At 37.6% G+C, this 25659-nt stretch overlaps 1 protein-coding gene across 2 annotated transcripts in view; it reads left to right on the forward strand.

The window, feature by feature from the left end:
• Window positions 1–923: 923 nt before the first annotated feature.
• Window positions 924–25659, forward strand: part of MUS81 (Restriction endonuclease, type II-like superfamily protein) — a 44754-nt gene continuing 20018 nt past the window's right edge. Inside the window, exons 1-10 of one of the 2 annotated variants that reach the window (XM_089166719.1) lie at window positions 924–1278; window positions 1382–1488; window positions 1574–1649; window positions 1770–1856; window positions 2001–2126; window positions 14872–15010; window positions 15906–16122; window positions 16216–16340; window positions 16479–16627; window positions 21670–21727. In XM_089166719.1, the coding sequence (XP_089022845.1) occupies window positions 1088–1278; window positions 1382–1488; window positions 1574–1649; window positions 1770–1856; window positions 2001–2126; window positions 14872–15010; window positions 15906–16122; window positions 16216–16340; window positions 16479–16627; window positions 21670–21727 (1275 nt within the window). In that variant the 5' untranslated portion in view covers window positions 924–1087. Of the gene's footprint in view, window positions 1279–1381; window positions 1489–1573; window positions 1650–1744; window positions 1857–2000; window positions 2127–14871; window positions 15011–15905; window positions 16123–16215; window positions 16341–16478; window positions 16628–21669; window positions 21728–25659 lie in introns of those variants that run through there. The other variant, XM_089166720.1, reaches the window with a different exon arrangement.

Consider the following 25659-nt stretch of genomic DNA (forward strand, 5'->3'; position numbering starts at 1 on the left):
TATAATGTTATACTTTATACACATATAAACAACATATATGAAATTATGAATATTGCATGTATGATATAATATAAAAATAGCCCCCATACAAAACCCGATGAAGCCACAGGCAACACAACCAACAATTGAAAAATACATATAATTATCCAAATTTTCAAAACATCCCCCACCCATGCACATAAATGATAAAATATCAGATATTTAAAAATAAAATAACTAGGCAAAAAAAGAGAGTCCAAGATCCCACAGCACATATGCATCATCATAAACCACATCACAAAAATAATCATACAAGATAATCAAAATATCAACCCACAAAAATAAAAATTAAATACAAAAAAGACCCAAACAGACGCACAGGACAACAAATAACAAAATCATCCAACACAATAGCATCAGTGAAAAAACGATAAGAAGACGCAAAAAAAACGAAAACACGACAAAAAGGAAAACAAGAAGCAAGATGACAGATGAAGACGACAAAATAAAAAACAAAAATAGAGAGAGAAGCCAGAAGAGAGAGAAGAGAGAGAAATAAAAAAAAAAAAAAGACCAGAAAACGCCAAAACGAAAGAAATAAACAAAGACACCACGATGGGGGGTGTGATCGCCCAGCGACATGGATGTCGGCGATATGTCGCCGACATTTTGTACCGTGCGTGAAACTTGAAAATGAAATCCTACGCGGCGGGTATAGAAAAAATGGGTAATAGATCTGAACCGTCCAAAGCCCAAAGCTTCTGAAAATGCCTGAAAATGCCTCCATATGTTTTTTTTTTTCACTGGATAATTTCATGTGCCCGCAGAGGGGCTCGACCGGGTGGGTACTACCGGAAAGGACAACGTTACCCTTCATACCATTCCGATTTCAAACCTTCTCAACGTAAGGCTGTTCTGGCGCTTATTTTGCTCTTTACAAAAAACACTCTGCCTGGTATGCAAGATGGATTCAAAGAAAGAAGTTACCTCGAATGGAAGAACCTCTTCTATGCTATTTCGTTTGGTTTCTATACTGAGGAGTTCTTGCCTGACCTGAATTAAAGTAGAAGCTTACAACATTTAGTGTGTGCAAGCGTTTCTTTCCTCCATGGATTATCAGAAACAAGTTCTCTGTCCCGAGAACGAAGAACTTGCGTTGTATGTGCGGGGAAAGCGACAGGAGATGGATAATGCCAAAGGGATTTCTGAAAATATTGATAGGACGCTTTACAGAGTTTATAGCAATGTTTGCAACTCCAATGTTCCCATTAAAAGCCTTAAAGAGTTCTCTCAGATCAAGTACGGCTAGGGTTTGGATCAATTTCTTATCGTTTTTTGCTGGATTGTATTTTTCTGAGGTGTTTTTCTATTATGGAGTTCCTTTGGCTTGAATTTATGGCAGGGGAGTGGGGAAATGGATTATAAGGCTTATGCAAGGGTTTTTCCAGACGAACTCGGGTACCGCGGAACCTGAACCTGTACCTGCACCAGAAAATGTGACGGAGAAAGGTAAGATCTGTTACTTCGCCTTTTTTGGTTTCAGTTTTGTTTTGTTTTGAGTTGATTTCTTGTGTTACCGTTTTGAGTCTTGCAGGGAAGAACAAAGGAGCTAGACGCTACGTACCACAAAAAAGTTCTGCTGCATATGCGCTTTTGATAACCCTTTACAGGTTAGCATCCAAAATGTTATACTGAATGGAAATTTTGTTCCTGCATTGTTTTTTCTTTTCATGCTTTTTTTTTCTTAACTGAATTTTAAAATTAGGACGAACTGTAATCTGCCATAGCAGGGCAATGGCAAATGGTAACGAGTTTATGCGGAAACAGGAGCTCATTGATGCTGCTGAAACAAGTGGGCTTTCACGTGTGCCATTTGTGTATGTCAATTTGTTGTTGATTATGTTGTTAGTCAATTTATTTTTTAATAACATTTTAGTCTTTACATTCTTACTATGATTATTAAGTTACATGTTATTGGAGGGTGAGATTGATTGCCTTCTGCTGAATTTCTATATCCACAGGCCAGAGAAAGGGAGAGGAAAACCTTCCGGGTTTGGTAGTTCAGCAAAGGAGTGGTATAGTGGATGGAATTGCATGAAAACATTGATAACCAAAGGATTAGTTGTAAAATCAAGCTGTCCAGCAAAGTATGTCTCTGACATGTTTGTCTATATTTTCCTTTTCCTGCATACCCGGAACTATTCAATCTCCTGTTATACCATTTGAGAGACTTAGTGTGATTGTTATAAAAGAAAAATGTTCAAGCTCCTTAAACCTGAACCTATGTGGAAGATGTCAACATATAATGTTCACAGAGTAGTAACAACACACATGCTCTAATTCTGTACCTCACTATCCCATGAAATCTCATCTCCTTGAATATTTTGTGGGAATTGTTGTGTTAAATCCACTATTCCTACAATTTTGTTTGCATAATTCTAGAAAAATTGCATGTAATGAGCACACATTATTTTATTTTTTGTGTGGAGAAACATAAAAGAAAAGTTCTTTTACATGAAGGACAGGAGCACAGCTATAAAGAGCCTGTGGAATCAACAATCCAAAAACGAATAACTCTCCAGTATATCTCTGTCTAATATGCAACACCTAAAAGAGTTTAAACATACAGTGTACAGTAAGGGTCCCCCATCCATTTCAATCAGAATTCAAAGGTTGAAGAAGAAGTACACTGTAAGAGTTAATGCCTTATCATACTTTCTACCATGTGGAGTGGATCAGCATCATTGCTGAAGAATCTCCTGTTTCTAGCATTCCATAGACACCAAAATACCAGTAGCAGCCTTGGAATCGAAATCCAGAGCCTCTTACTTTCTTGCAGTTTTCTCACTACTGCTGAATGAGAGGAAAAGTATCACCTGGAGGTACCCTAGCAAAGCCAATAGAGATAACCATCTTAATCCAAACATTATGAAGTAAAGGGCTTGAGTCACAGTCTTTAGCATCTCTTAAGCATAGGAGACATGCATGTGGCAACATGTAATTCTGAAAATTGAATGAATGATTGCAAAGATGCTATCTTTCTTGGTGGTCCTCAAGAAGAATTGCAGCCTAACTGGATAGGAAAAAGTAAATTCCATCACAATTTTTTATTTATTTTATTTTTTGATAGAGGGTCTCATCGCAAGTTAAAACAATAAATTTCATCAAATTTTCACCACAATTCTAATTTTAAAAAAGTCACCTATCCAAACCATACAAATTGTAATAAAACTTGGCATCGCTACTTGTTGATATAGTAGTATGTACTGCTCCTAGTTTATTAATCACCACCATAAGTACATGTTTTGTATCTTTCAGCATATTCCACCAAACACTAAAGATCAGTTGCTATACATTGCGATTTTTTTTTTTTTTTGGGGGGGGGGGGGGTGTTGTCAGTTGGAGACTGAGTTCTAACATACTATGCAAATTGCTACAGATGAGACCTGAGACTTGAGTAATCTAAGGGGAGGCTTCCTGTCCGATTGTTATTAAAATATTTGTGACAACATTGGACAGAAAAATTGGACCCTCATGAAAGCCAAACAAGAAATATAAAAGATGCACTTAATCCCTTAACAAATAATGGAAGAAGTTGAAAGGTGAAAATAATGTTTCATTGAAATTACAAGAACGCCATTTGGCTTATTTCATATTGGTGGCCTGTTTATGGTTTATTGTTTCTTTGCACAAGCTTTTTGGACTTCTCAATTTCATATTTGGAGCTGAAATTTTACTTGTCAGATGAGCGTCAACCTAGTTACCAAGTGATATGTGATATACCTTATTGGCAAGAAACTGAGTCCATGACTTGTCTCTTACAATTACCCATGTTTCCATTCATTACTTATCTTTAAAATGTGGTGTTCAAAGATTGAGCTTAACTGGTCATGTTGTCCATGTGGTGGATATGAGTTCATCGTTAATGAGTTAGACAACATATTTTTTCTCTTTTTCTTCCTTTAAGGTGGGGAAGATTTGAGTCACAACCTAGTCACTTCCTACAAGTTAAAATATAGTTTACTAATGTATATAGTGTAAAGCAGGGCCTATAATCGAGCTTGACTGAATCTTAGAGTTTTGGCTCAGGCTAGCTCTGCAAATCAGGCTAGTACTATTGTGCTAGGCTGGGGTGTGCCTAAGTTTAGGGCTTATTGGGCCGGGGGATAATTAAGCTTCAGCCCTTGTCCTGCTCAAATTTTCATCTCTATCCATGGAAACAATTGAACCATGTGAAGGTGAGAACCAATTAGTTATGTGAGGATAACATAAAATCTGTGAACAATTTGATTATGAGAACTTGGCGAAGTTATAATTCCAGTTTCTAGTTCCAGTGGTTGAAAGATGAAAGAGCTTCATTTATGGATGGAACCGACTTTCTTTTATAACCTTATTAGGTGGCAAATGCCTAGTTACATCTTTTGTAATGAAATTATACAGTTTTCTGCTGGGTGATTAAATAATTTATTACCAAAGAAGGTGAACACAAGGGCTCCAATAAAAAGGACGAGCAATAAATAAAGAAAACCTGATGTAGGAGAAAACATGAAGAAAAAGATGCCAAAACACTGTTCACAGGAAAAGTATCACAACCCCTTATTTGCCCTGTGTGGAATCTTATTAGAAGATCCTATGGGGCCCAAGACCAGATTGTGTGAAGATATTTCTAGAAGAGTCAGTTTTGTCTATGTATTTGGATAGGAGTTAGTTTAGTTTCTATATTAATAGTTATTTTGTTTTGTTTTTGTATTTTTTGGTGGGGGGACTTAGACAAGTAGGCATTTTATTCCGGTTAGTTTCTAATTCAGTTTAATAATTGCAAAGTAAGTTTTAGCCATGTAAGAGACTATTTCCTTCTGTTTTTGACTCATCTGCTTGAGTCATTTATATGTAACAGCCCATAGAGGCACCCCAATGATGTAGTGAATGACTGACTATTGCTTTGACCAGATTTTTATTCCATTGTGAGGATGAAGGGCTGAGAGAGCCTGCTGGTGAGAGCTGAATCTTATTATACATTTCCTGTTCTTCTCCTGTCTTCTCATCTTAGCTTCTCCTCGATGCCCTTCCTTGCTCCATATGCAGTTGTAACTGATGAAATTGAACACTCTGAAGCCTAGAAGTTGTTCTCCTGGCAGGCCTTGGCTGCTGTGCTGATCATCTGCAGAAGAGGGTTCTATTAGACTCCCGTGATCTATTTTCTTTTCTTCTTCCTGCCGAATGTGAACCAGTTTTGCCCCGGGTCTGAGTTTGTTCCAACAGAGGTTTGGGAGATTGGATCACACCTGCAAGGATGCCACTAGATCCCCAGTTGTAGCCCCTTTGTTGGCTGGGTTGTATCTCAACCTGATGCACATCTATCACATAATGGGCTTAGGAGTTAGTTGGTCATGTATGTGTTGGGCCTTGATTCATGGGTTTAACCAGAGTTCAAAATCTTAGTCTTGAGCTGACCAGCCAGGAAGCCAAGATCTCAATCTGAGTCTTGAGCCGATCAGCCAGGAAGCTGAGATCTCATGAGATCTTGGCCAAGATTAGTAAAAAACCGCTGGCCAACTCGAGTGAACTTAAGGGCCCATCTCGGTGGGTTTTAGGGCTCATGTTGGGCTGAATCTTGGTATTTAGCGTGTTTTACGCCTTCTAAACACAATGGTGGCCTTAGATTTGTGAGAAAACAAAACCAAGTGCATATATGAGTTCCAACTCGATCTTAACTTTAAAACTGAAATGTTGTAGGAATGAACATGCAAACTTATAAAACATGAAATATTCAATCATTAATTGATACAAATGAACTAGATATACTTACAAGGGTCTCCCTTGTTCCTAGCTGCAACTGCAACATCCTTGCCAAAACTCCCAGTTGCATCCCTAAAATCCTTGATTTGTGTACCATATTTCAAGGTTTTAGTTTCAGTTAGTACAAGTGTAATTACTATATAAGAAAGAACGAAGTCAATAAACCATGAATAAGTTCTCACCTTTGAATTAATAAGCCCTTGGTTGGTGGGATTGGCTCTAACTTCTCTACCACCTCTTGCAGCGCATTCATCAAATTGATCTCAAACCCAAGATTGTACTTGTACTCTGGTACTTGGGGTTGAGTAGTAGGATAGTGATAAAGACTATAAAGTTGGTTAGTTACTTAGTTGTTTAGAAAAATGCAATCAACATTCTAAAGTATAAAACATGACTCACCAGCTTTGTGCAAAGGGTGGGCTTAGATGCTTCTCCTAGCTCTTATCAATGGTCTTGATGTAGGACTTTTGTTAGAAAAAAAAATTTTAATCAACCAAAAAAGTGCAATAACAATAAGAATTGGAAAAAAAAGAAAGGATGAAGAAGAAGAGAAGAGAAGAGAAGAAGAAAGAATAAGAATTGATAGGAATCACATAAACCTGCAATTCTAGTTTAGAACTCCTAGAATCGCAACTTTTTATTTATAGATAGATATCAATAGTCTAAAGAAAGAGTACAACTTATGGACTAATTTTCTAGTATTCTAACTCCTAAAATCTGTCCAAAATAGAACGTATAGAAAAAAGGAAAGTTCTGAAATTAGTAACTAGTAGAAAATATAAACTATGCTTTTTAGAAACTCCCAAAACTTGTATAGTAAGATTCCTACACTAGAAATAGAAAGTAGAGTAGTATATCTTAAAAAGGAAGCAAGCATAAAGGCATAATACTGTTCACGTGAACGGTAATGTGAACAGTAAAACAACCCATTACTTCAACACTCCCTCTTAAACTGGAGCATACATGTGTCCCATGCTCACTTGCAGACTTGCAACAAATAGACTGGAAACTAGGTCAAAATAGAGCTTTAGTGAAGAGACTAGCGAGCTGGTCAATAGAGCTAACAAAGGGAGTCTCTATAAGCTTTTTCTTGATTGCGTCATGCACAAAATAACAGTTAACCTCTATATGCTTCGTCCTTTCATGGAACACTGGATTACTAGCAATGTAAGTGGCAGTTTGATTGTCATAAAACATTTTCATGGGAGCAGAAATTGCGAACCCCAACTCTTCTAATAAGGAACGAACCCCAACTCCCCAACTCTAGCACTAGATCTGGCAATAGTGGATTGCTTCTTACTCCTCCAAGTCACAAGATTTCCACCAAGGAAGGTGCAATAACCTATAGTAGACCTGGCGATCAGTGACGGATCCAGCCCAATTTGCATCAGAAAAGGCGACCAAGTCCATACTTTGATGTGGTTGATGGATCAGCCTTTTCCCAGGTGCACTCTTGAGATATCGAAGAACTCCCATTGTTGCATCCCAATGAGCTTTATTAGGAGACTACATAAACTGACTCATTATACCAACAAAACAAGAAATATGAGGACGGGTAATAGTAAGATAAATAAGTTTCCCAATAAGACTCTTGTAACTATGGACATCATCTAACAAATCACCATTATCTTGTCTTAACTTTAACTGGGGGTCCATGGGAATGTCGCTAGGCTTAGAAGCAAGCATGTCAGTCTCAGTCAAAAGATCTAAGACATATTTTCTTTGTGACAAACTAACTCCCTATTTACTGTGGACTACCTCAATCCCTAGGAAATATTGTAGATCACCCAAGTCTTTGGTTTGGAAACACTTTTGACTATATGAATGGCTTCAACATTATTGCCTTAGCATCATCAACATAAACTGCCATAATGACAACACAACCACTCTGTCGTCTAACAAAGATAGAGTGATCAGAATAACATTGTACAAATCCGAAGGATTCCAGTCTTGCTAAAATTTTCAAACCAAGCTCGTGGAGATTGTTTGAGGCCATAAATTGCTTTATGAAGTTTGCAAATACGAACAGTGTCCTCCCCTTGAGCAACATACCCTAGAGGCCTAGAGTTTGCTCCATATAAACTTCTTCACGAAGATCACTATATAAGAAGGCATATTTTAGATCAAGCTAAAATAGAGGTCAATCATAATTCATAGCTAAAGAAATCAAAACACAAACAAAATTAAGTCTAGCCACAAGAGAAAAAGTTTCAAAATGGTCCGCACCATATGTTTGAGTATAACCCTTAGCCATTAAGCGGGCCTTTAGCCTTTCAATCGTACCATCAGAATGATACTTAACAGTATACACCCATCAACAGTAGACCACATCTTTCCTAGGAGGTAGGTTTACCAAGGACCATGTATTACGAGACTGTAAAGCATCCATTTCCACATCCATGGTAGCTTTCCAGCCAAGGTCTTTAAGGGCCTTGGTATAATGGGTTGGAATATGAATAGTAGACAGAGAAAGCGCAAGGCAACAAACACGAGGAGGTAGATGAGAAGTATATACAAAATTGGAAACAGGGTAAGCAATGTCAGAGTGTACAATACAAGTACGAGTACCTTTTGTTAAAGCAATTGAAAAGTCATCTGACGTCAAACACCAATAATGAGAACAATCTCATGTCAAACAACCACCAATAATGAGAACAATCGACGATCCATAAATATAACAGCATCAAAGACACTATCCAAATAATGCTAGTAGTAGGGAGGAATATCCACACTAATTATTCAAAATTACAGCTCCATTGTTCATATAAGCACTTTGCAAGAAGGCAAGCAGTTGGTAAGGTATGGGTAGGTAAAAGGGAGGTAGTAGGTAAAGTATGGGTAGGTAAAAGACAATATTGGTTACTGTGAACCAAGTAGGTATGTAAAAGACATTATTAGTTATTGTGGACCAAATAGGTAGGTAAAAGACAGTATACGTTATTGCGAACCAAGTAAATAGGTAAAAGACAATATAAGTTACTGCGGACTAGATAGGTAAAATGTAGTATAGGTTACTACGGATCACAATTAGGTAGGTAAAAGTAGTATATGTTACGACAAACCAAATTAGATAGGCAATGGTAGGTATGTAAAGGTATTTTTGTAGAATCCCATCTTGGGAATACAAAGATCTTCACACATAATATCCTTCAACACACCTTGAGTAGATATAGAATAAGGTACCATTCTCCTCCTCACGTGTAGCATTACACGTAGACCATTAATGACAATCAATTATCTAGTATAAAAATATCCCAAGTAACAATTTCCAATGAGATCTTTATGGTAGATATAATCTTTAATTTTTCTAGCAAGTCTGAATCTAAGAAACAACTTCCGAATTCTCCCCATGGTAGATTAAGATAATGGTAACATTGTAATAAACCAGAATTTTTCAAGGGGTTCCTGGTAAGTATATAAGTGCAATGGCAATTCTGTAATAAATCAGATTTTTCAAGAGGCTAGATGTAAATAAAGAAGTGATGGACATGAAAGGGACTAAATTTGTAAATGGAGGACAAAGTTGCAAGCTTAAAGTTAGGAAACAAATACTAATGGAAACACAAAATAAAGCAAGTCTGGGAATTATGGAACTGAAACAGAAATAAGAATTAGGAACAAAACCAGAAACCAGAACTAAGAGAAAAACCAGAAAACAGAATAAAAAACATAACAGGGAAACAAAATCAAGAAACATAATAAAAACTAACCAGGAATTGGACCAAAAGTGATCCCAAAACTGAACCAAGAAGTGATCCCATATTTGAACCAAAACTGTCCAAAAATTGAACCCAAAACCGAGCCAACAGTGAATGGATATGAACCCAAACTTCATCTTCTTCCTCACGGGACGGCCTTTAAAAAGAAAAACAAAGAAATATTAATCCAAAAGCAAAGTCAAAGCAAGGACAAGAAAGACCAGATCTCACTAGAGAACTCAAAGTCAGCTTGCAGCAAATTCAGAAACCAGAAAGCAGATTGCAGAAAACTCAGTACGCAGATAAAATATAGAGAACTGATACTTCCAATCAAAGCAAAACCTCCAATGGAAGGTTAGAAAACAGAAAACGAACTACTGGAATTTTTTTTTTTGAATGTTAAATCTCCATGGGAACCCCAGTTCAATGAATAGTTTGTCATCTTCATTGAACTAAGGTTCTGTTCTTCAAACTGAAAACCTAAATGACTCTCAAATCGGCAATCACAGAGAGAAACAAATGCTGATTAAACCTGCTTTGATACCATGTTAGAAAATAAACCTTAATCAATCAAGACAATGCAACAAAGAACAGAGAAGAAGAATAATAAAATAAAAAAAAAAAAAAAAAAAGAAGAGAAGAGAAGAAGAGAGAATTAGAATTGATAGGAATCACATAAGCCTTCAATTTTAGCTTAGAACTCCTAGAATTGTAGCCTCTTATTTATAGATATCAATAGTCTAGATTACAACTTGAGAAGCAAGTCATCTTGCCCTCTAAAAAATGGAAATAAAGAGTACAACTTATGGACAAAAGTTTCTAGTATTCTAATTAGAATCTGTCCAAAAGAGAAAGTATAGAAAAAGGGAAGTTCTGAAATTAGTAAAGCAGAAAATAGAAACTATGCTTTCTAGAAACTCCCAAAACTTGTGTAGTAAGATTCTTACACTAGAAATTAAAAGTAGTGTAGCATATCTAAAAACGGAAGCAAGCATCAAGGCATAATATTGTACACATTAACAGTAACATGAACAGTAAAACAGCCCATTACTTCAACAACTTTGAAGCTCTAATGGTAGCAACTTTGACCATCTCCTTCATGTGTTGGATGGTAACATATATGTCAGCCATGTTGCACTTCTTCTCAATGTCCACCATCCTCAAAACAACCACAATCCCCACCATTCTTTTTAGGTCCCTCTAGAAAGATTCATCAGAACTGGTCTGTTGGGCTATTCTCCCTTTAAGTGTTTCAGAACCCGGCCACCCAAAACAATCCTCACTCTCAAACATAGACCTGAGTCCCTCCACTCTTTGCTGGAAGCTCTTCAGTGCTATGTAATTGGTGGTAAATCTAGTGACACTGGGCCTTACTAGATCACCACCACACTTCCTCGTTAGTTGCAAGACATACCCATGGTTATAGATAAATGTGGTCACTGGCCTTGCTCATTCAACCACACTTCCTGTTGAATTCCTCTTGGCTGAGTCCTTCAACATCAGATCAATGGAATGGGCAGCACATTGTCCCCAAAAGAGATGAATCTTGCTGTTCTTCTATGTCATTAACATCTCTCCCGGCCTTCTTATAGTTAGCACCATTAGTACGTTACCCATGCCAACTTGGATAGCATTGCTTGCCCTTATCTCAAGCGGGACTTTCCTTAACATCTTGTAGATGTAATCTGCATCCTCTACCTCCTTGAAACTTATGCCAGATGATGGAGAAATTCATGATGATCTTGAAAAATATAGAAGATTGGCTTAGGGTTTGTGAGTGTTTCCCCAGAATTAGGGTTAGCCTAGAATCCTTTCCTCTTGTGAACCAGCAAGGTAATTAGCAAATCTCGGAATAGGAGATTTTTAACTAACATAGATGGGATGGTTAAGATTGTTAAATTTAGGTTTGGGGTAAGGATTGGGGTTAACAAAAATCTAAATGGGTTGAAGGAGCTGAGATACTAATGAGTTTAGGATTTATAGGGAATTTTAGGAACAAATAAGGAATGGGAAAATTTAATATGGGTAGGTTTTGGGATGAATGAGGTCTTAACAAATCCCTATGGGATGGTTTTGAGATACTTAAAATCACCCTAGGGTAAGTGTCGGATAGATTTGGAAAGGTTGGGAATGATATGGACTGATTCTTTTGGTGTGGAAGGGTTCTTGGGATCTTGCGAAATTCTTGGGCACTCTCTTGCTCTTTTCTTTTCTTTTCTTTTCAGATCTGCCACAAAAGGTAGGAGGAATGGAAGAAAGAGGAGGGAGGGAGTACCCAGGAGGAAGGTGGGTGCACTGTCTAGGGTTGCCGCAGAGGTGGGGGAAGGGGCTAGGGGTGATCGCAGGGGTGGAAGGGGGCTGTTAGGGATGCTGCAGGATTGGGAAGGGGGTGGGGTGCTTGCGCAAGAAAAGGGGAAGGGTGGGACCTTGGGGGAGGGTATCAAGCGAGGATGGACAAAGGGGAAGGGTGGGACTGGGCTGGGTTGCTGTACTTACTTGAAGATGCTGCTGGTTGTTGAATTGATGCTGGGAGAACTTGAAGAAGCTTTGAAGAAGATAATCTATAAACTGGCCGTCGCCCTCTCAAGAAGACCACGTTCCCTTAAATTCTGATTTGCATTAAATTCGACGTAAGTTTTCAATGAGATGGGTGGGCTATATGTAGCCTTACTATTGGAGGGAAAGACTTAGACTTGAACTGGGAAATAAAATTGACTTAATTAGGGAATCCTCTATAAACTTGGATCCCTCTTACAGACTCAATTAGGGAATCCTTTATAAACTTGGATCCCTCTTACAACCAAGTAAATAACAACCACACAAATAAAGAAACTAACTTGGATAAAAATACCTAATTATCCAAAAGGAATCTTAATTTAAGATAAATTCCTAATGGCACTCCAACTCCAAATAGGACTCGCCTAACTAACTTAGTTAAGGAAGTAAAATCAGATTTGGACTCACATACATAAACCAAAAATTTTGGAATAGAATAATTAACTAAATAGTTGGGAAAATGACCAAATTGCCCCCAAGGGTTTTGGCCAGCCCACTAGGTGTGCCACTTTGGTTGGGCCTTGGGGCCCATTTTAGGGTTTTGGACGGGGGGATTCTTTGCTTACATCAGCTGGCAAGTTAAATTATTTGATAGTAACATGACCGAACAATGCCTTCCCTGTTAGTGCTATAAGTCAGTTCATTTTTGCTCTTAGGACAGCCCATTGGGATGCAGCTATGTGGATTTTGACGTATCTCAAGATGCTCCTGGATGCATAGTTTGAGATTTTGGCAAAACATGGTACACCTTTGTACCATGTTTCGATGTGTTTAAGTGGTTCTTGGGTCTGAATTTTTTGAGGTTCAGACTAATTTGAGGCCAATAAACGCAATGGCAGCAGCATTTTTGACTAAAACCTAACACATCTTTGTCTTCTTGATGTGCACATGTCACGGCTGTATGCAGACGGAATTGGATCTTGTAAGAACAAATATTGAGAAATAGTCAAATCTCAATTACAAATTACAAACTACAATTTTCAATTGCAAACCCATGAAATTCTTGAAATTTCACCAAAATTACCATAATACCAAAATTTTGCTGAAATTCAGTCAACTGACTCAATTGGGTTTTGGACTGTGTTTCATCTTGATCATAGTTGTTAAGGCGACGCCTAGGCGTCCGAGAGCCTTCGGAGCGCCTCAAATCGGTGTCGCCTCATTTTCAGGCAATAAGGCGACCGCCTTGGGGTATGAGGCATTGCCTAGGCATCGCCTCAAGAGCCTTGGACACCTTATACCCCAAGGCGTCCGCTTTTTTTTTTTCTTTTTTAAATCACATGAAAGATGCCAAATCGAAGGCATATATTGAATTACTTATTAGATTCCAATTGTAAAGTATCTATTGTTTGAACCTATATGCATATTTATAATGATGCTACATGTGATCAAATGTTAAAATAAAAAAAAAAAAAAAAATCGAAAGAGAATAAATTCTTGACTCAAGTCTCACACTCTCACTCTCACTCTCACTCAAATCCCTAATTTCTTTCTCTCTTCTTCTCTTCCATTCCCGCGACGACACTCTGGCAAGCTGTGCGACGGATGACTTCTTCTTTGCCTTTCTTCCTGCCACTTTTTATTTAGGACCTACTATGTGTGGTTTGTAGTATGTTGGATGACTTGAGGTAGGATAATATAAGTTTTTTTTTTAATCATGTAAGATATGATAGATTTATAATGAATTGGAGTGAATGAGATGTACACTAAAAATTTCACTTAAAACGCCCCAACCGCCTCAAAAGCGCCTCGGAGGGCGCCTCATCGACTCATTGCCTCAACTAGCCTAAACCGCCTCGCATCGCCTCATTGCCGTGACAACTATGATCTTGATAGGCTCGAAACAACCAGAAATTTGCATAATTCAGTACCATTGGACATAGGGTACTATAGTCAGATCATGGTCATGGGCGGCTGGAAGGATTCCTAGATGTTGATTGGGCAGGTTCTTTAGTTGATAGGAGATCCACCACAGGTTATTGTACTTTTGTTGGAGGAAATCTAGTGTTATGGAAGAGCAAGAAGCAAACTGTGGTTGCTTGGTCAAGTGCAGAATCAGATAATTGCAGAATGACCCAAGGAACTTGTGATTTGTTATGGGTTAGACAACTTGTTAAAGAGCATGGTTTTGATGATGAGTCTCCCATGTTACTTTGCTGTGATAATCAGACGGTTATTCATATATTGTGAAATGCTGTGTTTCGTGAGCGCATGAAGTGTATTGAAGTTGACTGTCATTTTGTTTGAGAGAGGCTGCAGTGAGGGTTGATATCTCCTAGTCATGTCCATTAGCAGATTTATTCACTAAGACATTGGGGATTGCAAGGGCTGATTATATTTGTAGCAAGCTGGGGGTGAACAATATATGTACACCAGCTTGAGGTGGAGCGTTAGAGGGCTAATTTGGGAGCAAGAAATGTTCCATTGAGAATTAGTGCGAATCCTTGATGGAATGGGCTGCAATTTGAGTTGTATTAGGATTCTAAGCCCTAGTATTGGAGTTGTAGGTGAGTTCTAGTTCCTAGTTTAAATTGACTTTGTACTTTTCTTTTTTATGTATAGCAAGAGATTTCTGTGGAGTCTTTATATTTTTCTCCTCTCCTTCTAAATTTTGAATCTAATTAACAGTATCAATAAATGGTTTTCACCTTCAAAATGTGGGCACTTTCACATATTTTGCAACAAAATCCATTTAAGGAATACTTAAGGTCATTAAATTGATCATTTCACATTAGATTTGATTACGGGAAGAATCACTACAGGGCTACACCTGACAATATCCTGTCAGTGAACTGGAAATTTACTGTCTTTACCTTCTTGTACTATAAAATTTGTGCAGGTTTATGTTAACTCAAGAAGGCCAAGAAGCAGCACGTGAATGCCTCTCAAGGTCTGGTTTGATAGGTGAACTTCCTAGCCAAGACGTTCATAGTGCTTCAGATTTGGGCTCTGCTCATGCAATTTTGGCTTGTAAAGAAGTGAGATTTCTACTCTCAGATTTGATTATTTGAAAGAAATGAATTTATCATTTCAGTTGAAACTTGCATGGGTAAAAGACAGCTCACTGAAAGTTTATGGAGAAAGAGGCTAGATTAAGTTTCTCTTCTGCTAAGAACTTCTATTATCTTCTTCCTGATTTTTACCCTTGTATTTTTGTTTTCTCCTGTCTTTTTCTTTGTCAAGTCAAATTTACTTTTAGCAATGACAATAATTATGTTTTTTTCCCCAGTATTTTTCCGGAAGGAAGATTTTAGTTTGTGGGGATCTCCAGTTCATGATGTCTAACCCTTTGTGAGCAGCATTAGGATTACCGTTGGTGTCTCTGTAGGACTGCATGGTCATGTATGTCACGAGTGCCATCTAAACTGTTTGTTAGGATAACATGAATTAGGGGTCATGAAGGTTTGAATTTAAAATTTTATGATATACAAGGTTTTCAATAGATGATAAAGTTAAGATCATTTGATATAACTTACAAGTAAAATTCACTTTGTATACATTCCTTTCCCGTTGATGCCTTATGGAACTTCATGATCATGTATGCCACTAGTGCTATTTAGACTGTTTGTTTAGATGAAATGAATTAGGTCATCCTTAGTTTTGAAACTACAGATAAACAAGGTTTTCAATTGATGATAAAGTGAAGATCATTTGATATAACCGGCAAGTAAAATTCACTTGATGGTGATTTACATATTCACAACAAGACTACTGCACCCACAGCAAACATACGCTGGAAACAGCAGGCACATAACCCAGTACTGCCAGGCAATTTGGCTATGATATCATTGTAGTTAGCCCAACTAAATCCATATGTATACAGTTCAAATTGCAATAGTTGAAGCTTAAATTTGTTTTCCCTTGTTTACACAGAGGAGCCATCCCAAGGACCAGACATTTGCTTCCACTGATCTCCCAGAAGCTGCCCAGCAGAAGAAGAACAAGAAGAAGAGGAACACCTCTTCAGTTGGACCTACAATAGTGCATCAACCTAAAAATGATGAAGTTTGTCCTTCACATTTGGAGCATAAGGAAACTCTTGGTGTGAATTGGTTTGCAACATCATATACCAGCATCTTTACAGACACTGGTACATTTTTGGTCATAGTTCTGGTGAAAGATATAAAACAAACTTGTGAGTAATATTTTGATATGCCATCCTCATATGATACTTGATTTCCAGGTAAAGTAGATATTGATGTAAGAGAGGAAAGCCAAAAGAGCTATTTTGATGCACGGTGTTATCAAGAGTCTTCATGTTCGGCTGATTCTAGGAACTCTTTTAACTTGAAAGCTTGCTCATCATCTGTATGTGTGGAATTAGTTGGTCATTATTGATGATTAATTAGGTTTCTGCATTATACTGGGAAAACAATTTCCTGTCTTGTTCAACATATGCTTATGTTAGTTCTGATTTTTTCTCTTATTTTATGCTCTATGCTTTAGGGCGGCAACTTGCATAAATCAAAGTTTGATGGTTCAGAGGCTAAGCCAAATGCTTTAGCAATGCCACCTCTGGGCTTTGGGGAGAGATTTGAGGAAGTTTATGATGTGATATTGATATTGGATAACAGGGAGCAATTCACTAATCATGGGTCAGTGTTATCTGCATATTCTTCTTTATTGGCAATGCCAACTTGGAGGCTGAAGGGGACCTTGAAGGATTTTTGTTTTGTTTTGTTTTGTTTCGTTTCTCTCTCTCTCTCTCTCTCTCTCTCTCTCTCTCTCTCTCTATATATATATATATATATATATATATATATATATAATTAAAATTTTTTTTTTAAACCTTGGTGTTTCTGTAACTAAACTCTAACTAGTTTGGAATGGAATTTTGTTGTATTGATATTATAATACTGTAGATTCAAGTTGTTTAATTTTTTCCAATGAAAGTATGAAATAGTTGATTACTCAATCTAATTTGCATGGAAGATTTTATTACTCCTTTTAGTCATTACCTACTGTTTAGCTTTCCGTTTCTTTGTTTAAAAAGTCTCCAAAATCTCACATGATTAGTGGCAACAGTTAAAATACCCAAGGATCATAGATTGATGTATCTTGTTTTTTATTTTTCTATTGAAAAGTGTTGACTTATTATCGAAATATCGATGAGCACATGTACGGATGTACCATGAGGTTGTGCTTGTGTAACAGTTGTGTTATTATGTTTGGGATTTACTTGTATGCCCTTGTGTTATTTAACAATGGTAGGCTTAGTGTGCAAAGTTCTCTATTCCCTTAATATTTATTTCCTAAACTGGACCTATTTTCTTACTTTTCGTGAATACGATTACCGTAGGCAGAGATGCAACTTCAGTTTTCATGCAATTTCTGCCATCTTTTATCTCCATCTCTCTTCCATCTGATTTGTCTCTCTTTCTTTTCTCTGTCTATCTTCTAGGTGCTGAAGTCACAAGAAGATTAATTAAAAGAGATGCAACTTCAGTTTTCATGCAATTTCTGCCATCTCTTATCTCCATCTCTCTTCCATCTGATTTGTCTCTCTTTCTTTCTTTTCTCTGGTTATCTTCTAGGTGCTGAAGTCACAAAAAGATTGACTTTAATTATATGACCAAGAATGCAACTTAGTATGGATCTGTAGTTGAGATTCATTAAGTCAAATTCTTGGGTTAGAGCCTCCCCTCTAATCGTAGGGCAAACCCTGGCAGAAATCCCAAATACCCTCAAGCTGGATGTCAAGGTTGAATAAGATTGAGGACATCAAGATCTTCAAACCAGAACTGTTTGGTGTAAGCAAGTGGTCAACATTTATGAGTGCAAAGGTAAAGGGTTAAGGATGAGACTTTAGGGGAATGGTTTTTCTAAAATTTCAGTTTAGTTTGACGGAAAATAGAGATTAATGGTCTAAGGGGCTATGAAGATATTTAGGGTCTGAAATTAGAACTGAAGTCAGGGGATGCAAAAGGATATTAAAAGCTGGTGCACGGTAGTGATGGATGAAAGTTGCAGGTTTAGTGAGGTTCAGTTGCTGGAGTGAAGCCTGGATTGTAGTGGTAAAATTGGGTTTCGAATGCCTTCAATAATAATTCCAAAGAAATAACAAAAAGATGAAACAGAAGAAGATGTTAGCATTCACCAGATTATGTTTAGCGCTAGAATTATTCATCTAGGCACTGGATGTGAGTCATGTAACTTACCAGGACAGTTCCCATGATGGATAAAGAGGCAGCAGCTAATGGTAATTGCAAACTATGTTTAATGTTGAGTAATTCAATCTGAGGATACTCTCCATTGAGGGGGCTTTATATAGGTTCTAATCAGCCTTTTGTTACTGCATAAAACTGGGGAAAAAGGGTTCAGTTCCTTGTGGGCTTGAATTCCCAAAGCTGAGGCTACTGAATAGGAGTACTGAATTGACCTTCTAAGTCCTAACTTGAATGAATACCAAACAGACTTCCTGAGTTAAGATTTGAGACTCCAAACTAACCTCTAACTACTTATTTGACTCTAACTATCCCTCTAGTCTTCCTAAAATAAAAAGAAATACCTAAATCTTCCATGCATGGAGGCTGTGAAATAGCCCTAATTACATGCTATCTAAAAGAAATAAAAGATCTAATCATCCTTGACGTAAAACGAATTGTTACTTTTTGTACTTGGACCTTGTAGTCTCATTTTGGGCTCATAAATGGGCCCATTTCTACTTGAAACCATGGGACCATGATGTGAACGAAGGTCCTCCCCCTGGCTGAAACCCTAGTTTGGACCCCAAGGTGCAACCAAGATGGTGCACCTTGGGATGGCCAAACCCCTATAGGCATATAGGGGCAATTTGGTCAATTTTCAGCCCCAATTAGTTAGTTATATTATTTTAAGTGGCAAGAATTAGAAGGATAAGATAAGGAATGATCATATTAGAGTTGGTTTGGGAGTTGCTCCCATAAGTGATAAGTGTTGTTCGGGAAAGTCGTTTGAGGTGGCACGGCCATGTTCAACGGAGATCTATAAATGCCCTTGTACGGAAAAATGATATAATCCAAATTGAAGGAACTAGAAGAGCTAGGGGTAGATCTTAAGAGAAATGGTATGCATAGCTTAGGCCTTGTATCTAGCATGGCCTCAAACATAATTGATTAGAAGGCAAGAATCCATGTAGCCAACCCTATTTAGTTGGGACAAAGGCTTATTGTTGTTGTTGTTGTATTATTTTCAGAATCTTTGTTTCATTTTTCTCAGTCCAATTCTATTTTGAAGTCCTAGTGACCTAGGGAATCTATCTTTTGAGTAGGATTATTTATGGATAAGTAGGTCTTTTATTTGTGTGGCTGTTAATTGTACGGGGTATCCTAACTTATAAAGGAAATCCTAGTTGAGTTAGTTTCCAATTCCTAGGTGAGTCTAAGTCAATTGCCCGATTAGAGTCAAATTCTTTCTTTCTTGATGTATGGCTATTTTTCGGTCAAGTTGATGTAATGCTATAAATAAGGCATTTCCTTCATTGTAAAAAGTCTGCATTAAATAAAGATTGAATAATTCTTGTGGGAAACAGGTTGTGGCTTTCTTTGGAGGGCAACAGTGGATTCTTTGCTTCATGCCTTTGAATGCAGCAACTATCTTCAAGACCTAGCAGTCCTCATCCATCTCCAGCAGTTTCTCCAAGTAAGTACACACCCCCAGCCCCCTTCCCCTTCAGCCCACACCCATTGCAGCCCTGCCCCTTCACTCCCCTGTCTTGCGCAACCCTTAGGAGCCCCTCTGCTCCCATTGCAGCCCCCCAGATCTCTTCCCTCAGCCCCATCAACTCCTTAGATCCCCTCCCCTACCTTGCAATACACCCAGACCCTCCCCCACCTTCACAAAACCCCCACAGCACCCCCTTCCCCCTCTCTTTTCCTCCTGGCTCCCTTCCTCCCTCTCTCTCTCTCTCTCTGTGTCGTTCTCATTTCTGACTTGCGGCAACCAGAAAACAGAAAAAAAAAGAAAGAAAAAAAAAAAAAAAAAGAATGAAAAGAAAGAAGAGAAAGCAAGAAAAGAAAGTACTGACAGGTTTCTCAAGATCTTTAAAAACCCTGCCCAAGATCAGTTCCCAAAACCCTAAAATCTCCATTTTCTTTTGTTTCATCTAGGAATCATCCCCACAATCTTCCCTAAACCTTCCCATATCAATCCCATTAATCCTAGGATAGTTTGGTCTCCCAATTTCCAAATCATCCCATGGGAATTTAGTAAAACTCTACGTTTTCCCTAACAACCCATATACCTTTCTATAAGTTTTATTCCTTGTTATCCAAGATCATTCCATAGGGTTTTGGCAATTATTTGCTGAAGATTTTGGGCAAACCCTAAACTTTAGGGAATTATTCAAAGAATCCTAACCCTAGAGTTGGGTTACATCGGACCAAGCACTCAACACACACATGTCCTATTCCAGTCCTTAAGCTTATGACACAGTGGCACTAAAACAAAGCCCAAATTGGTTGTGGATCTGGATCAGTGTGATTTTAGGGTTGGACTGAATTACAAGGCTCATTGTGTTCATAAAACTGATCTAAAGACATGGAATGAACTGATATCTTCTTGTCATTGTAATGTAATATTTTAAGTTTGTACCAAAACATTGGTTATTTTTGCGGATCCTAAAAATTATGGAATTCATTGGAAGTTAAAATTTTCTGTTAATTATCTCTATAAGTTTGGTTCCCATTTTGTCAGTGGCTTCCACTGTGGCCCTTCCCAAAACCCAAGTGGTGCAGCCTTGTGCACCAGGTATCCTTTTTTTTTAATTTATTTTTATTTAAATCTTTCTTGCTTTTACAATAATTGTGACCTTGGTGATACCATAAAGCCCCCTGCCCGGGGAAGTAAATACAGAAGAAAAAAGTGGGTGGTGGCGGTGAACTCTTGGGTTGGTTGTGCTTGTGTGCCCCTGTAAATTTTGGTTCCTCTCTGCAGGGGGGGGGGGGGGAGAGTGCTTACTGGTTGCGTGACTTCTTGGGGAAATTCTCCATGCTGCCCCCATGGTGGTAATCCCAATCGTGATGATGCTTTTTCCTGCACTCCCATTGGCTGATATTTTCATGCAGACTCCAGAGGCTCAGGCAGTGATCTGTTTCCTTATGTATGGAAGAATCTCATCGTCACCAATATTGGTTACTACAAGATTGTAACTTGTTCACCTTTTAGTATTCAAATCTTTTGTCTACCGTGGTATATCATGTAATGTCAAGACAAGGATAATAATTGAAAATTACATAATAATTAGTCAAGTTCAACTTCGAAAATGCCTTTTTACGCTTACATTAATTTCTGGGAATAAGACCAAGGGAAACCAAAATATGGTTACAAACTTCAACTTACCAATCTTGGTGACAAGTTTGCCTTTTATACATGCACTTTACCTTGCTTGCCCTTTTACTGTACCTTTGGATAGCATATGATGCATATGCACGTGTGTCTCAGATGGCATTTTCACTTCCATACATCTTATAGTTGTTTATTATTGTTGTTGTTGTTCTTTTTTGTTGCATCAAATTACTCAACATGAATCTCAATGGTGAAAGCTTCACATAACGTTCCACCTTTCTTAATATTTTACCTTTGTTATGAAAATCCGGCTCATTAAATTAAAATTCTCATTACAGCTCTGACAAATGTGATCCTATTCATTGAATTTCAGGTCACGGTATAGGAGAATTATTGAAAATGTATGCGCACAATTCAAAATTCAAATAGAGGTATGTCATAATATTTCCTAATGAATAACTTTTCCGATGAACTTGCTTCACTACAAATAGATTAAGGGGTTGCTCAAAAAGTTCGAGTGATATAGGGGTCATGTTGCAGAATATTATTTGATTTGTTGAGAATGAATTTGAAAGTGTAGAAAGAATGTCATTGTGTAAAATTCTACTACAAAGAGAAAGAAATTGGGATGTTAAAGGCATGATGGTTGATCAATAGCTATAGAAATTGACTGACCCTAGAGATCCATAAGATATTAGTTCTTTTTTCCCTCCAATAGTTTGATTCTTTGTTATTACTTGTCAGACTAGCACAAAGTCCTAATCAGCATTCTATTATGTAAAATAATTAGTAGCAGCCATAAACAAAAAAAAGAAAACGTGAGCAGGGGCAGAAAGCATCAGAGCAGTTTTTTTTTTTAAATTTTTTTTTGGGGGGGGGGGGGGGGTTTTGGAACAAAAAAGAAGTCAAAGTGAGCAAGTGAGGAAGCATTGTAAGATAAAAACCAAACAAAAACAGGGAACAAGGAGTAGGGAAAGGGAGTACAGTATAAGGGGGAGAAAAGATAATTGGAAAAATTTCTATCTCTCCCTTGTACTTATTCTCTATTTACTCTTACTCCCCTTTCAAAAGTTTTAACTTTGATTCCCCAAAAAGTGAACTCTTACCTCTCCTTCTCCCTGATATTTTAGAATGGCTAAATTACCCTCTATTTTTGTCTCTTTAGTCAACAAAAACTACTTGTCCCAACAAATGAGTATTGCACACATTAAGATTTGAACCTTAGACCTACCATATATCACTATTTTTGTCTCTTTTATCAATTAAAGCAATTTCTTTTCTTCCTTTTCTCCCGTGCCCCCTCCCTCCTTTCTATAAGAATCCAATTAATATGTGATTAGATGTGTTTTATTTTATTTTTTTCTTTTCCTTTCCCCCTTTTTTGTATAATTTTTTATTTCTAATTTTTATTTGTATTTCATTTTTTTCTTTTCCTTTCATGGATTCTTATAAAAGAGGGAGAAATTAAAAGAATATGTGTGTATATATATATATATATATCATATTTTAGTGGTTTTTGATAAAAGATGAAAGGAAAAAAGAAAAAAATACAGTTAATAACATTTAATGGATTCCTATTAAAAAGTGAGAGAAAAAATGATAAGTTTCTATACAAGAGGAAGAAAATAAATAAAAATTCCAGGTATTGTTCCCCACAAAGAGGGAGAAAAGGAAGGGAAAAAAATAAAATAAAGAAAAACAGTTAAAAAATCAACATAACCGATTAAAGAGGGAAAAACTAAGGGTAATTTGTCCATTTTAAAATATCAGGGAAGGAGGAGAGGTAAAAGTTCATTTTTTGGGGAGAATCAGAGGTAAAACTTTTGGGAGGGGAGTAAGAGTAAACAGAGAGTAAGCACAGGGAAGAGAGATAAATTTTTGGAAGATAAAATAGATAACACAGGCCTGAGCATAGAAAGGGAGGAGCACTAGGGGGGAAATGAAAAACAGAGAAGGTGGCATGAGCAGAGAAGATCATAAGTGGAAAATCAAAACAGATAAAAAGATTTTTTTTTGGGGGGGGGGGGGACTGAAAAAGAAAATCAGAGAAATAGTGATGTGGACGGGAAAGCTAGCGGCTCATCAGCATGAGGGAGGAAAAGAAGAAGGAAAAACAAAAAAAAGAAGAAGATGAGATAAGGGGAAGGGAGCTCCGAGAAGCAGCAACCAAATACTGAAAGAAGCAACAATAGCAAAAGCAATCAACCCATCCACATTGTTAAAAGATTTTTGAGAAGCTGAAGCAGAAACTTCAAAAATAGAACTAGACAAGAAGAAGAAGTTGACAACTCAACAACAACAGTAATATGCCATATTGTTAAATTGTAAAATGATAGTCCAGTGGGGGCATATTGTTGATTACCCTTTCACTGACTTTAACCAGTAAAGCTGAATAGGCAGGTTATTTATGTATTTTCCTTCATAATTTTTTGTATAAATAAGGGACTTGGCTGATCAAATTGTTAATTTGAGCATTATGCCTTAATCTGTTCTTTTAACATGGCAACAAAGCTAAAGGAAACTAATATGGGTTAAAGTGCAAGCCCCTTCTCTATTGTCTCTGTCTATATCTCTCTCTCTCTCTCTCTCGTCGCTAGAGTTGGAATCGGGGGAGAAAGAACCACGGTCAATTGCCTTTCGCAAGCACACAATTGTGTTGAGGGTTTAGGTTTTGTAGATTTTTGATAGTTAACAAGGGGACTTTTAACCTTGATCCCATGCATCTCACTGCAAAGAGCTATTATAACTAGTGAGACAAGCAAATAAAATGGGATAAAAGCCATTATGTAGTACAAAAACAACAGCAACAACCCTTATCCCAACTAAATGGGGTCGACTACATGGATTCTTGCCTGCCAATCAGCTCTATTTGAGGCCATACTAGATACAAGGTCTAAGGTATGTGTATCCTTTCTCACTACTTCACTTAATGTTATCTTAGGTCTGTCCCTAGTTCTTCTAATTCCTTCAATATGGATTAAATCAAACATTTAAGGGCCTTCTTTGGACGTGGCTGTGCCACTTCAATCGACTTTCCCGTAGCTTATCATTTATTAGAGCTACTCCTATACTAGCTTCAATATGATCATTCCTTACTTGAACCTTCTTAGTTTTACCACTCATCCATCTTAGCATCCTCGTTTTTGCCACACTAAGTTTATCTATGTGATGTTTCTTAATAGCCCAACACTCTACACCATATACCATGGCTGGTTGTGTGACGGTCTTGTAGAATTTTCCTTTCAGCATTAAATTGATATGTTGATTAGACAAGACCCCAGACACACCCCTTCACTTCATTAACCCTATTTTAGTTCTTTGGGAAACGTCATCCTCTATATCACCCTTTGTATTTATGATTGAGCCGAGGTACCTCAAATAATCACCTTGTGGATATGTCCTTCTCATCAAGTTTGACCATCCCATCATTTTTCTGATCACAATTGGAGTAACATACTAGATATTCCATCTTCATTTTATTTAGTTTAAAGCCTTTTCAAGTTGCTTTCTATAATTCTAAATTTGTGTTAATCCCTACTTGTGTCTTATCTATCAAAAAACAGTATGATTGGCAAAAAGTATAGATTAAGGAACCTCATCTTGAACGTCTTTGGTTAAATCATCCATTATAAGTGATGTAACCCACTCTAGGTTTAGTATTCTTTGAAATAATTCCCTAAAGTCTAGCGTTAGTCCAGAATCTTCCAGCAAATAATCACCAAAATTCTAATGGGTTGATCTAGTAACAAGGAATACTTAGGGAAAGGTATATGGATTGCTAGGGAGAAGTTATGGTTTTGCTAAATTCTCATGGTATGATTTTGGAAGGCTAGATATTGTCCCATGATTAATGGGATTGATATGCGAAGTTTTAAAGAAGATTGTGGGGATGATGATTGGATGAAACAAAAGATAAAGAAGATTTTAGGGTTTTGGGAATGGATCTTGGTTAGGGTTTTGAAGATCTTGGGCAATCTTTCTCAATTCTTTCTTCTTTCTTCTTCTTCTTCTTTTTTCTTTTTTTCTTCTCTTTTTTTGTTTTCTCATTGGTGCAAGTCCGAGGGGGGGGGGGGAGAGGGAGTTTAGAGGGAAAGGGATGGGTTGGGGGTGCCATAGGGTTTTGGGGAAGCGGGGAAGGGGTCTTGAGGGATTGCAGGGGAGGGGGAGAGGCTAAAGAAGGATTGTAGGGGGGAGGGTAGGGAAGGGTTTCTAAGAGGCTGCAAGGGGTGGGGGAGGGGAATTAGGGCGATGCGAATGGGGTGGGGGTGGGATTTCCTAGGCCGCACAAGAAAGGGAAGAGGAGTGGGAGCGCTGCGATGGGTTTAGGGTGAGGGGGAGGGGGCTGGGGGTGTGGAACTTACTC

Source organism: Hakea prostrata, chromosome 8 (genome assembly GCF_041222555.1).
Source record: "Hakea prostrata isolate BN-2017 chromosome 8, UWA_Hpros_2, whole genome shotgun sequence".
In the NCBI taxonomy this organism is placed as follows: domain Eukaryota; kingdom Viridiplantae; phylum Streptophyta; class Magnoliopsida; order Proteales; family Proteaceae; genus Hakea; species Hakea prostrata.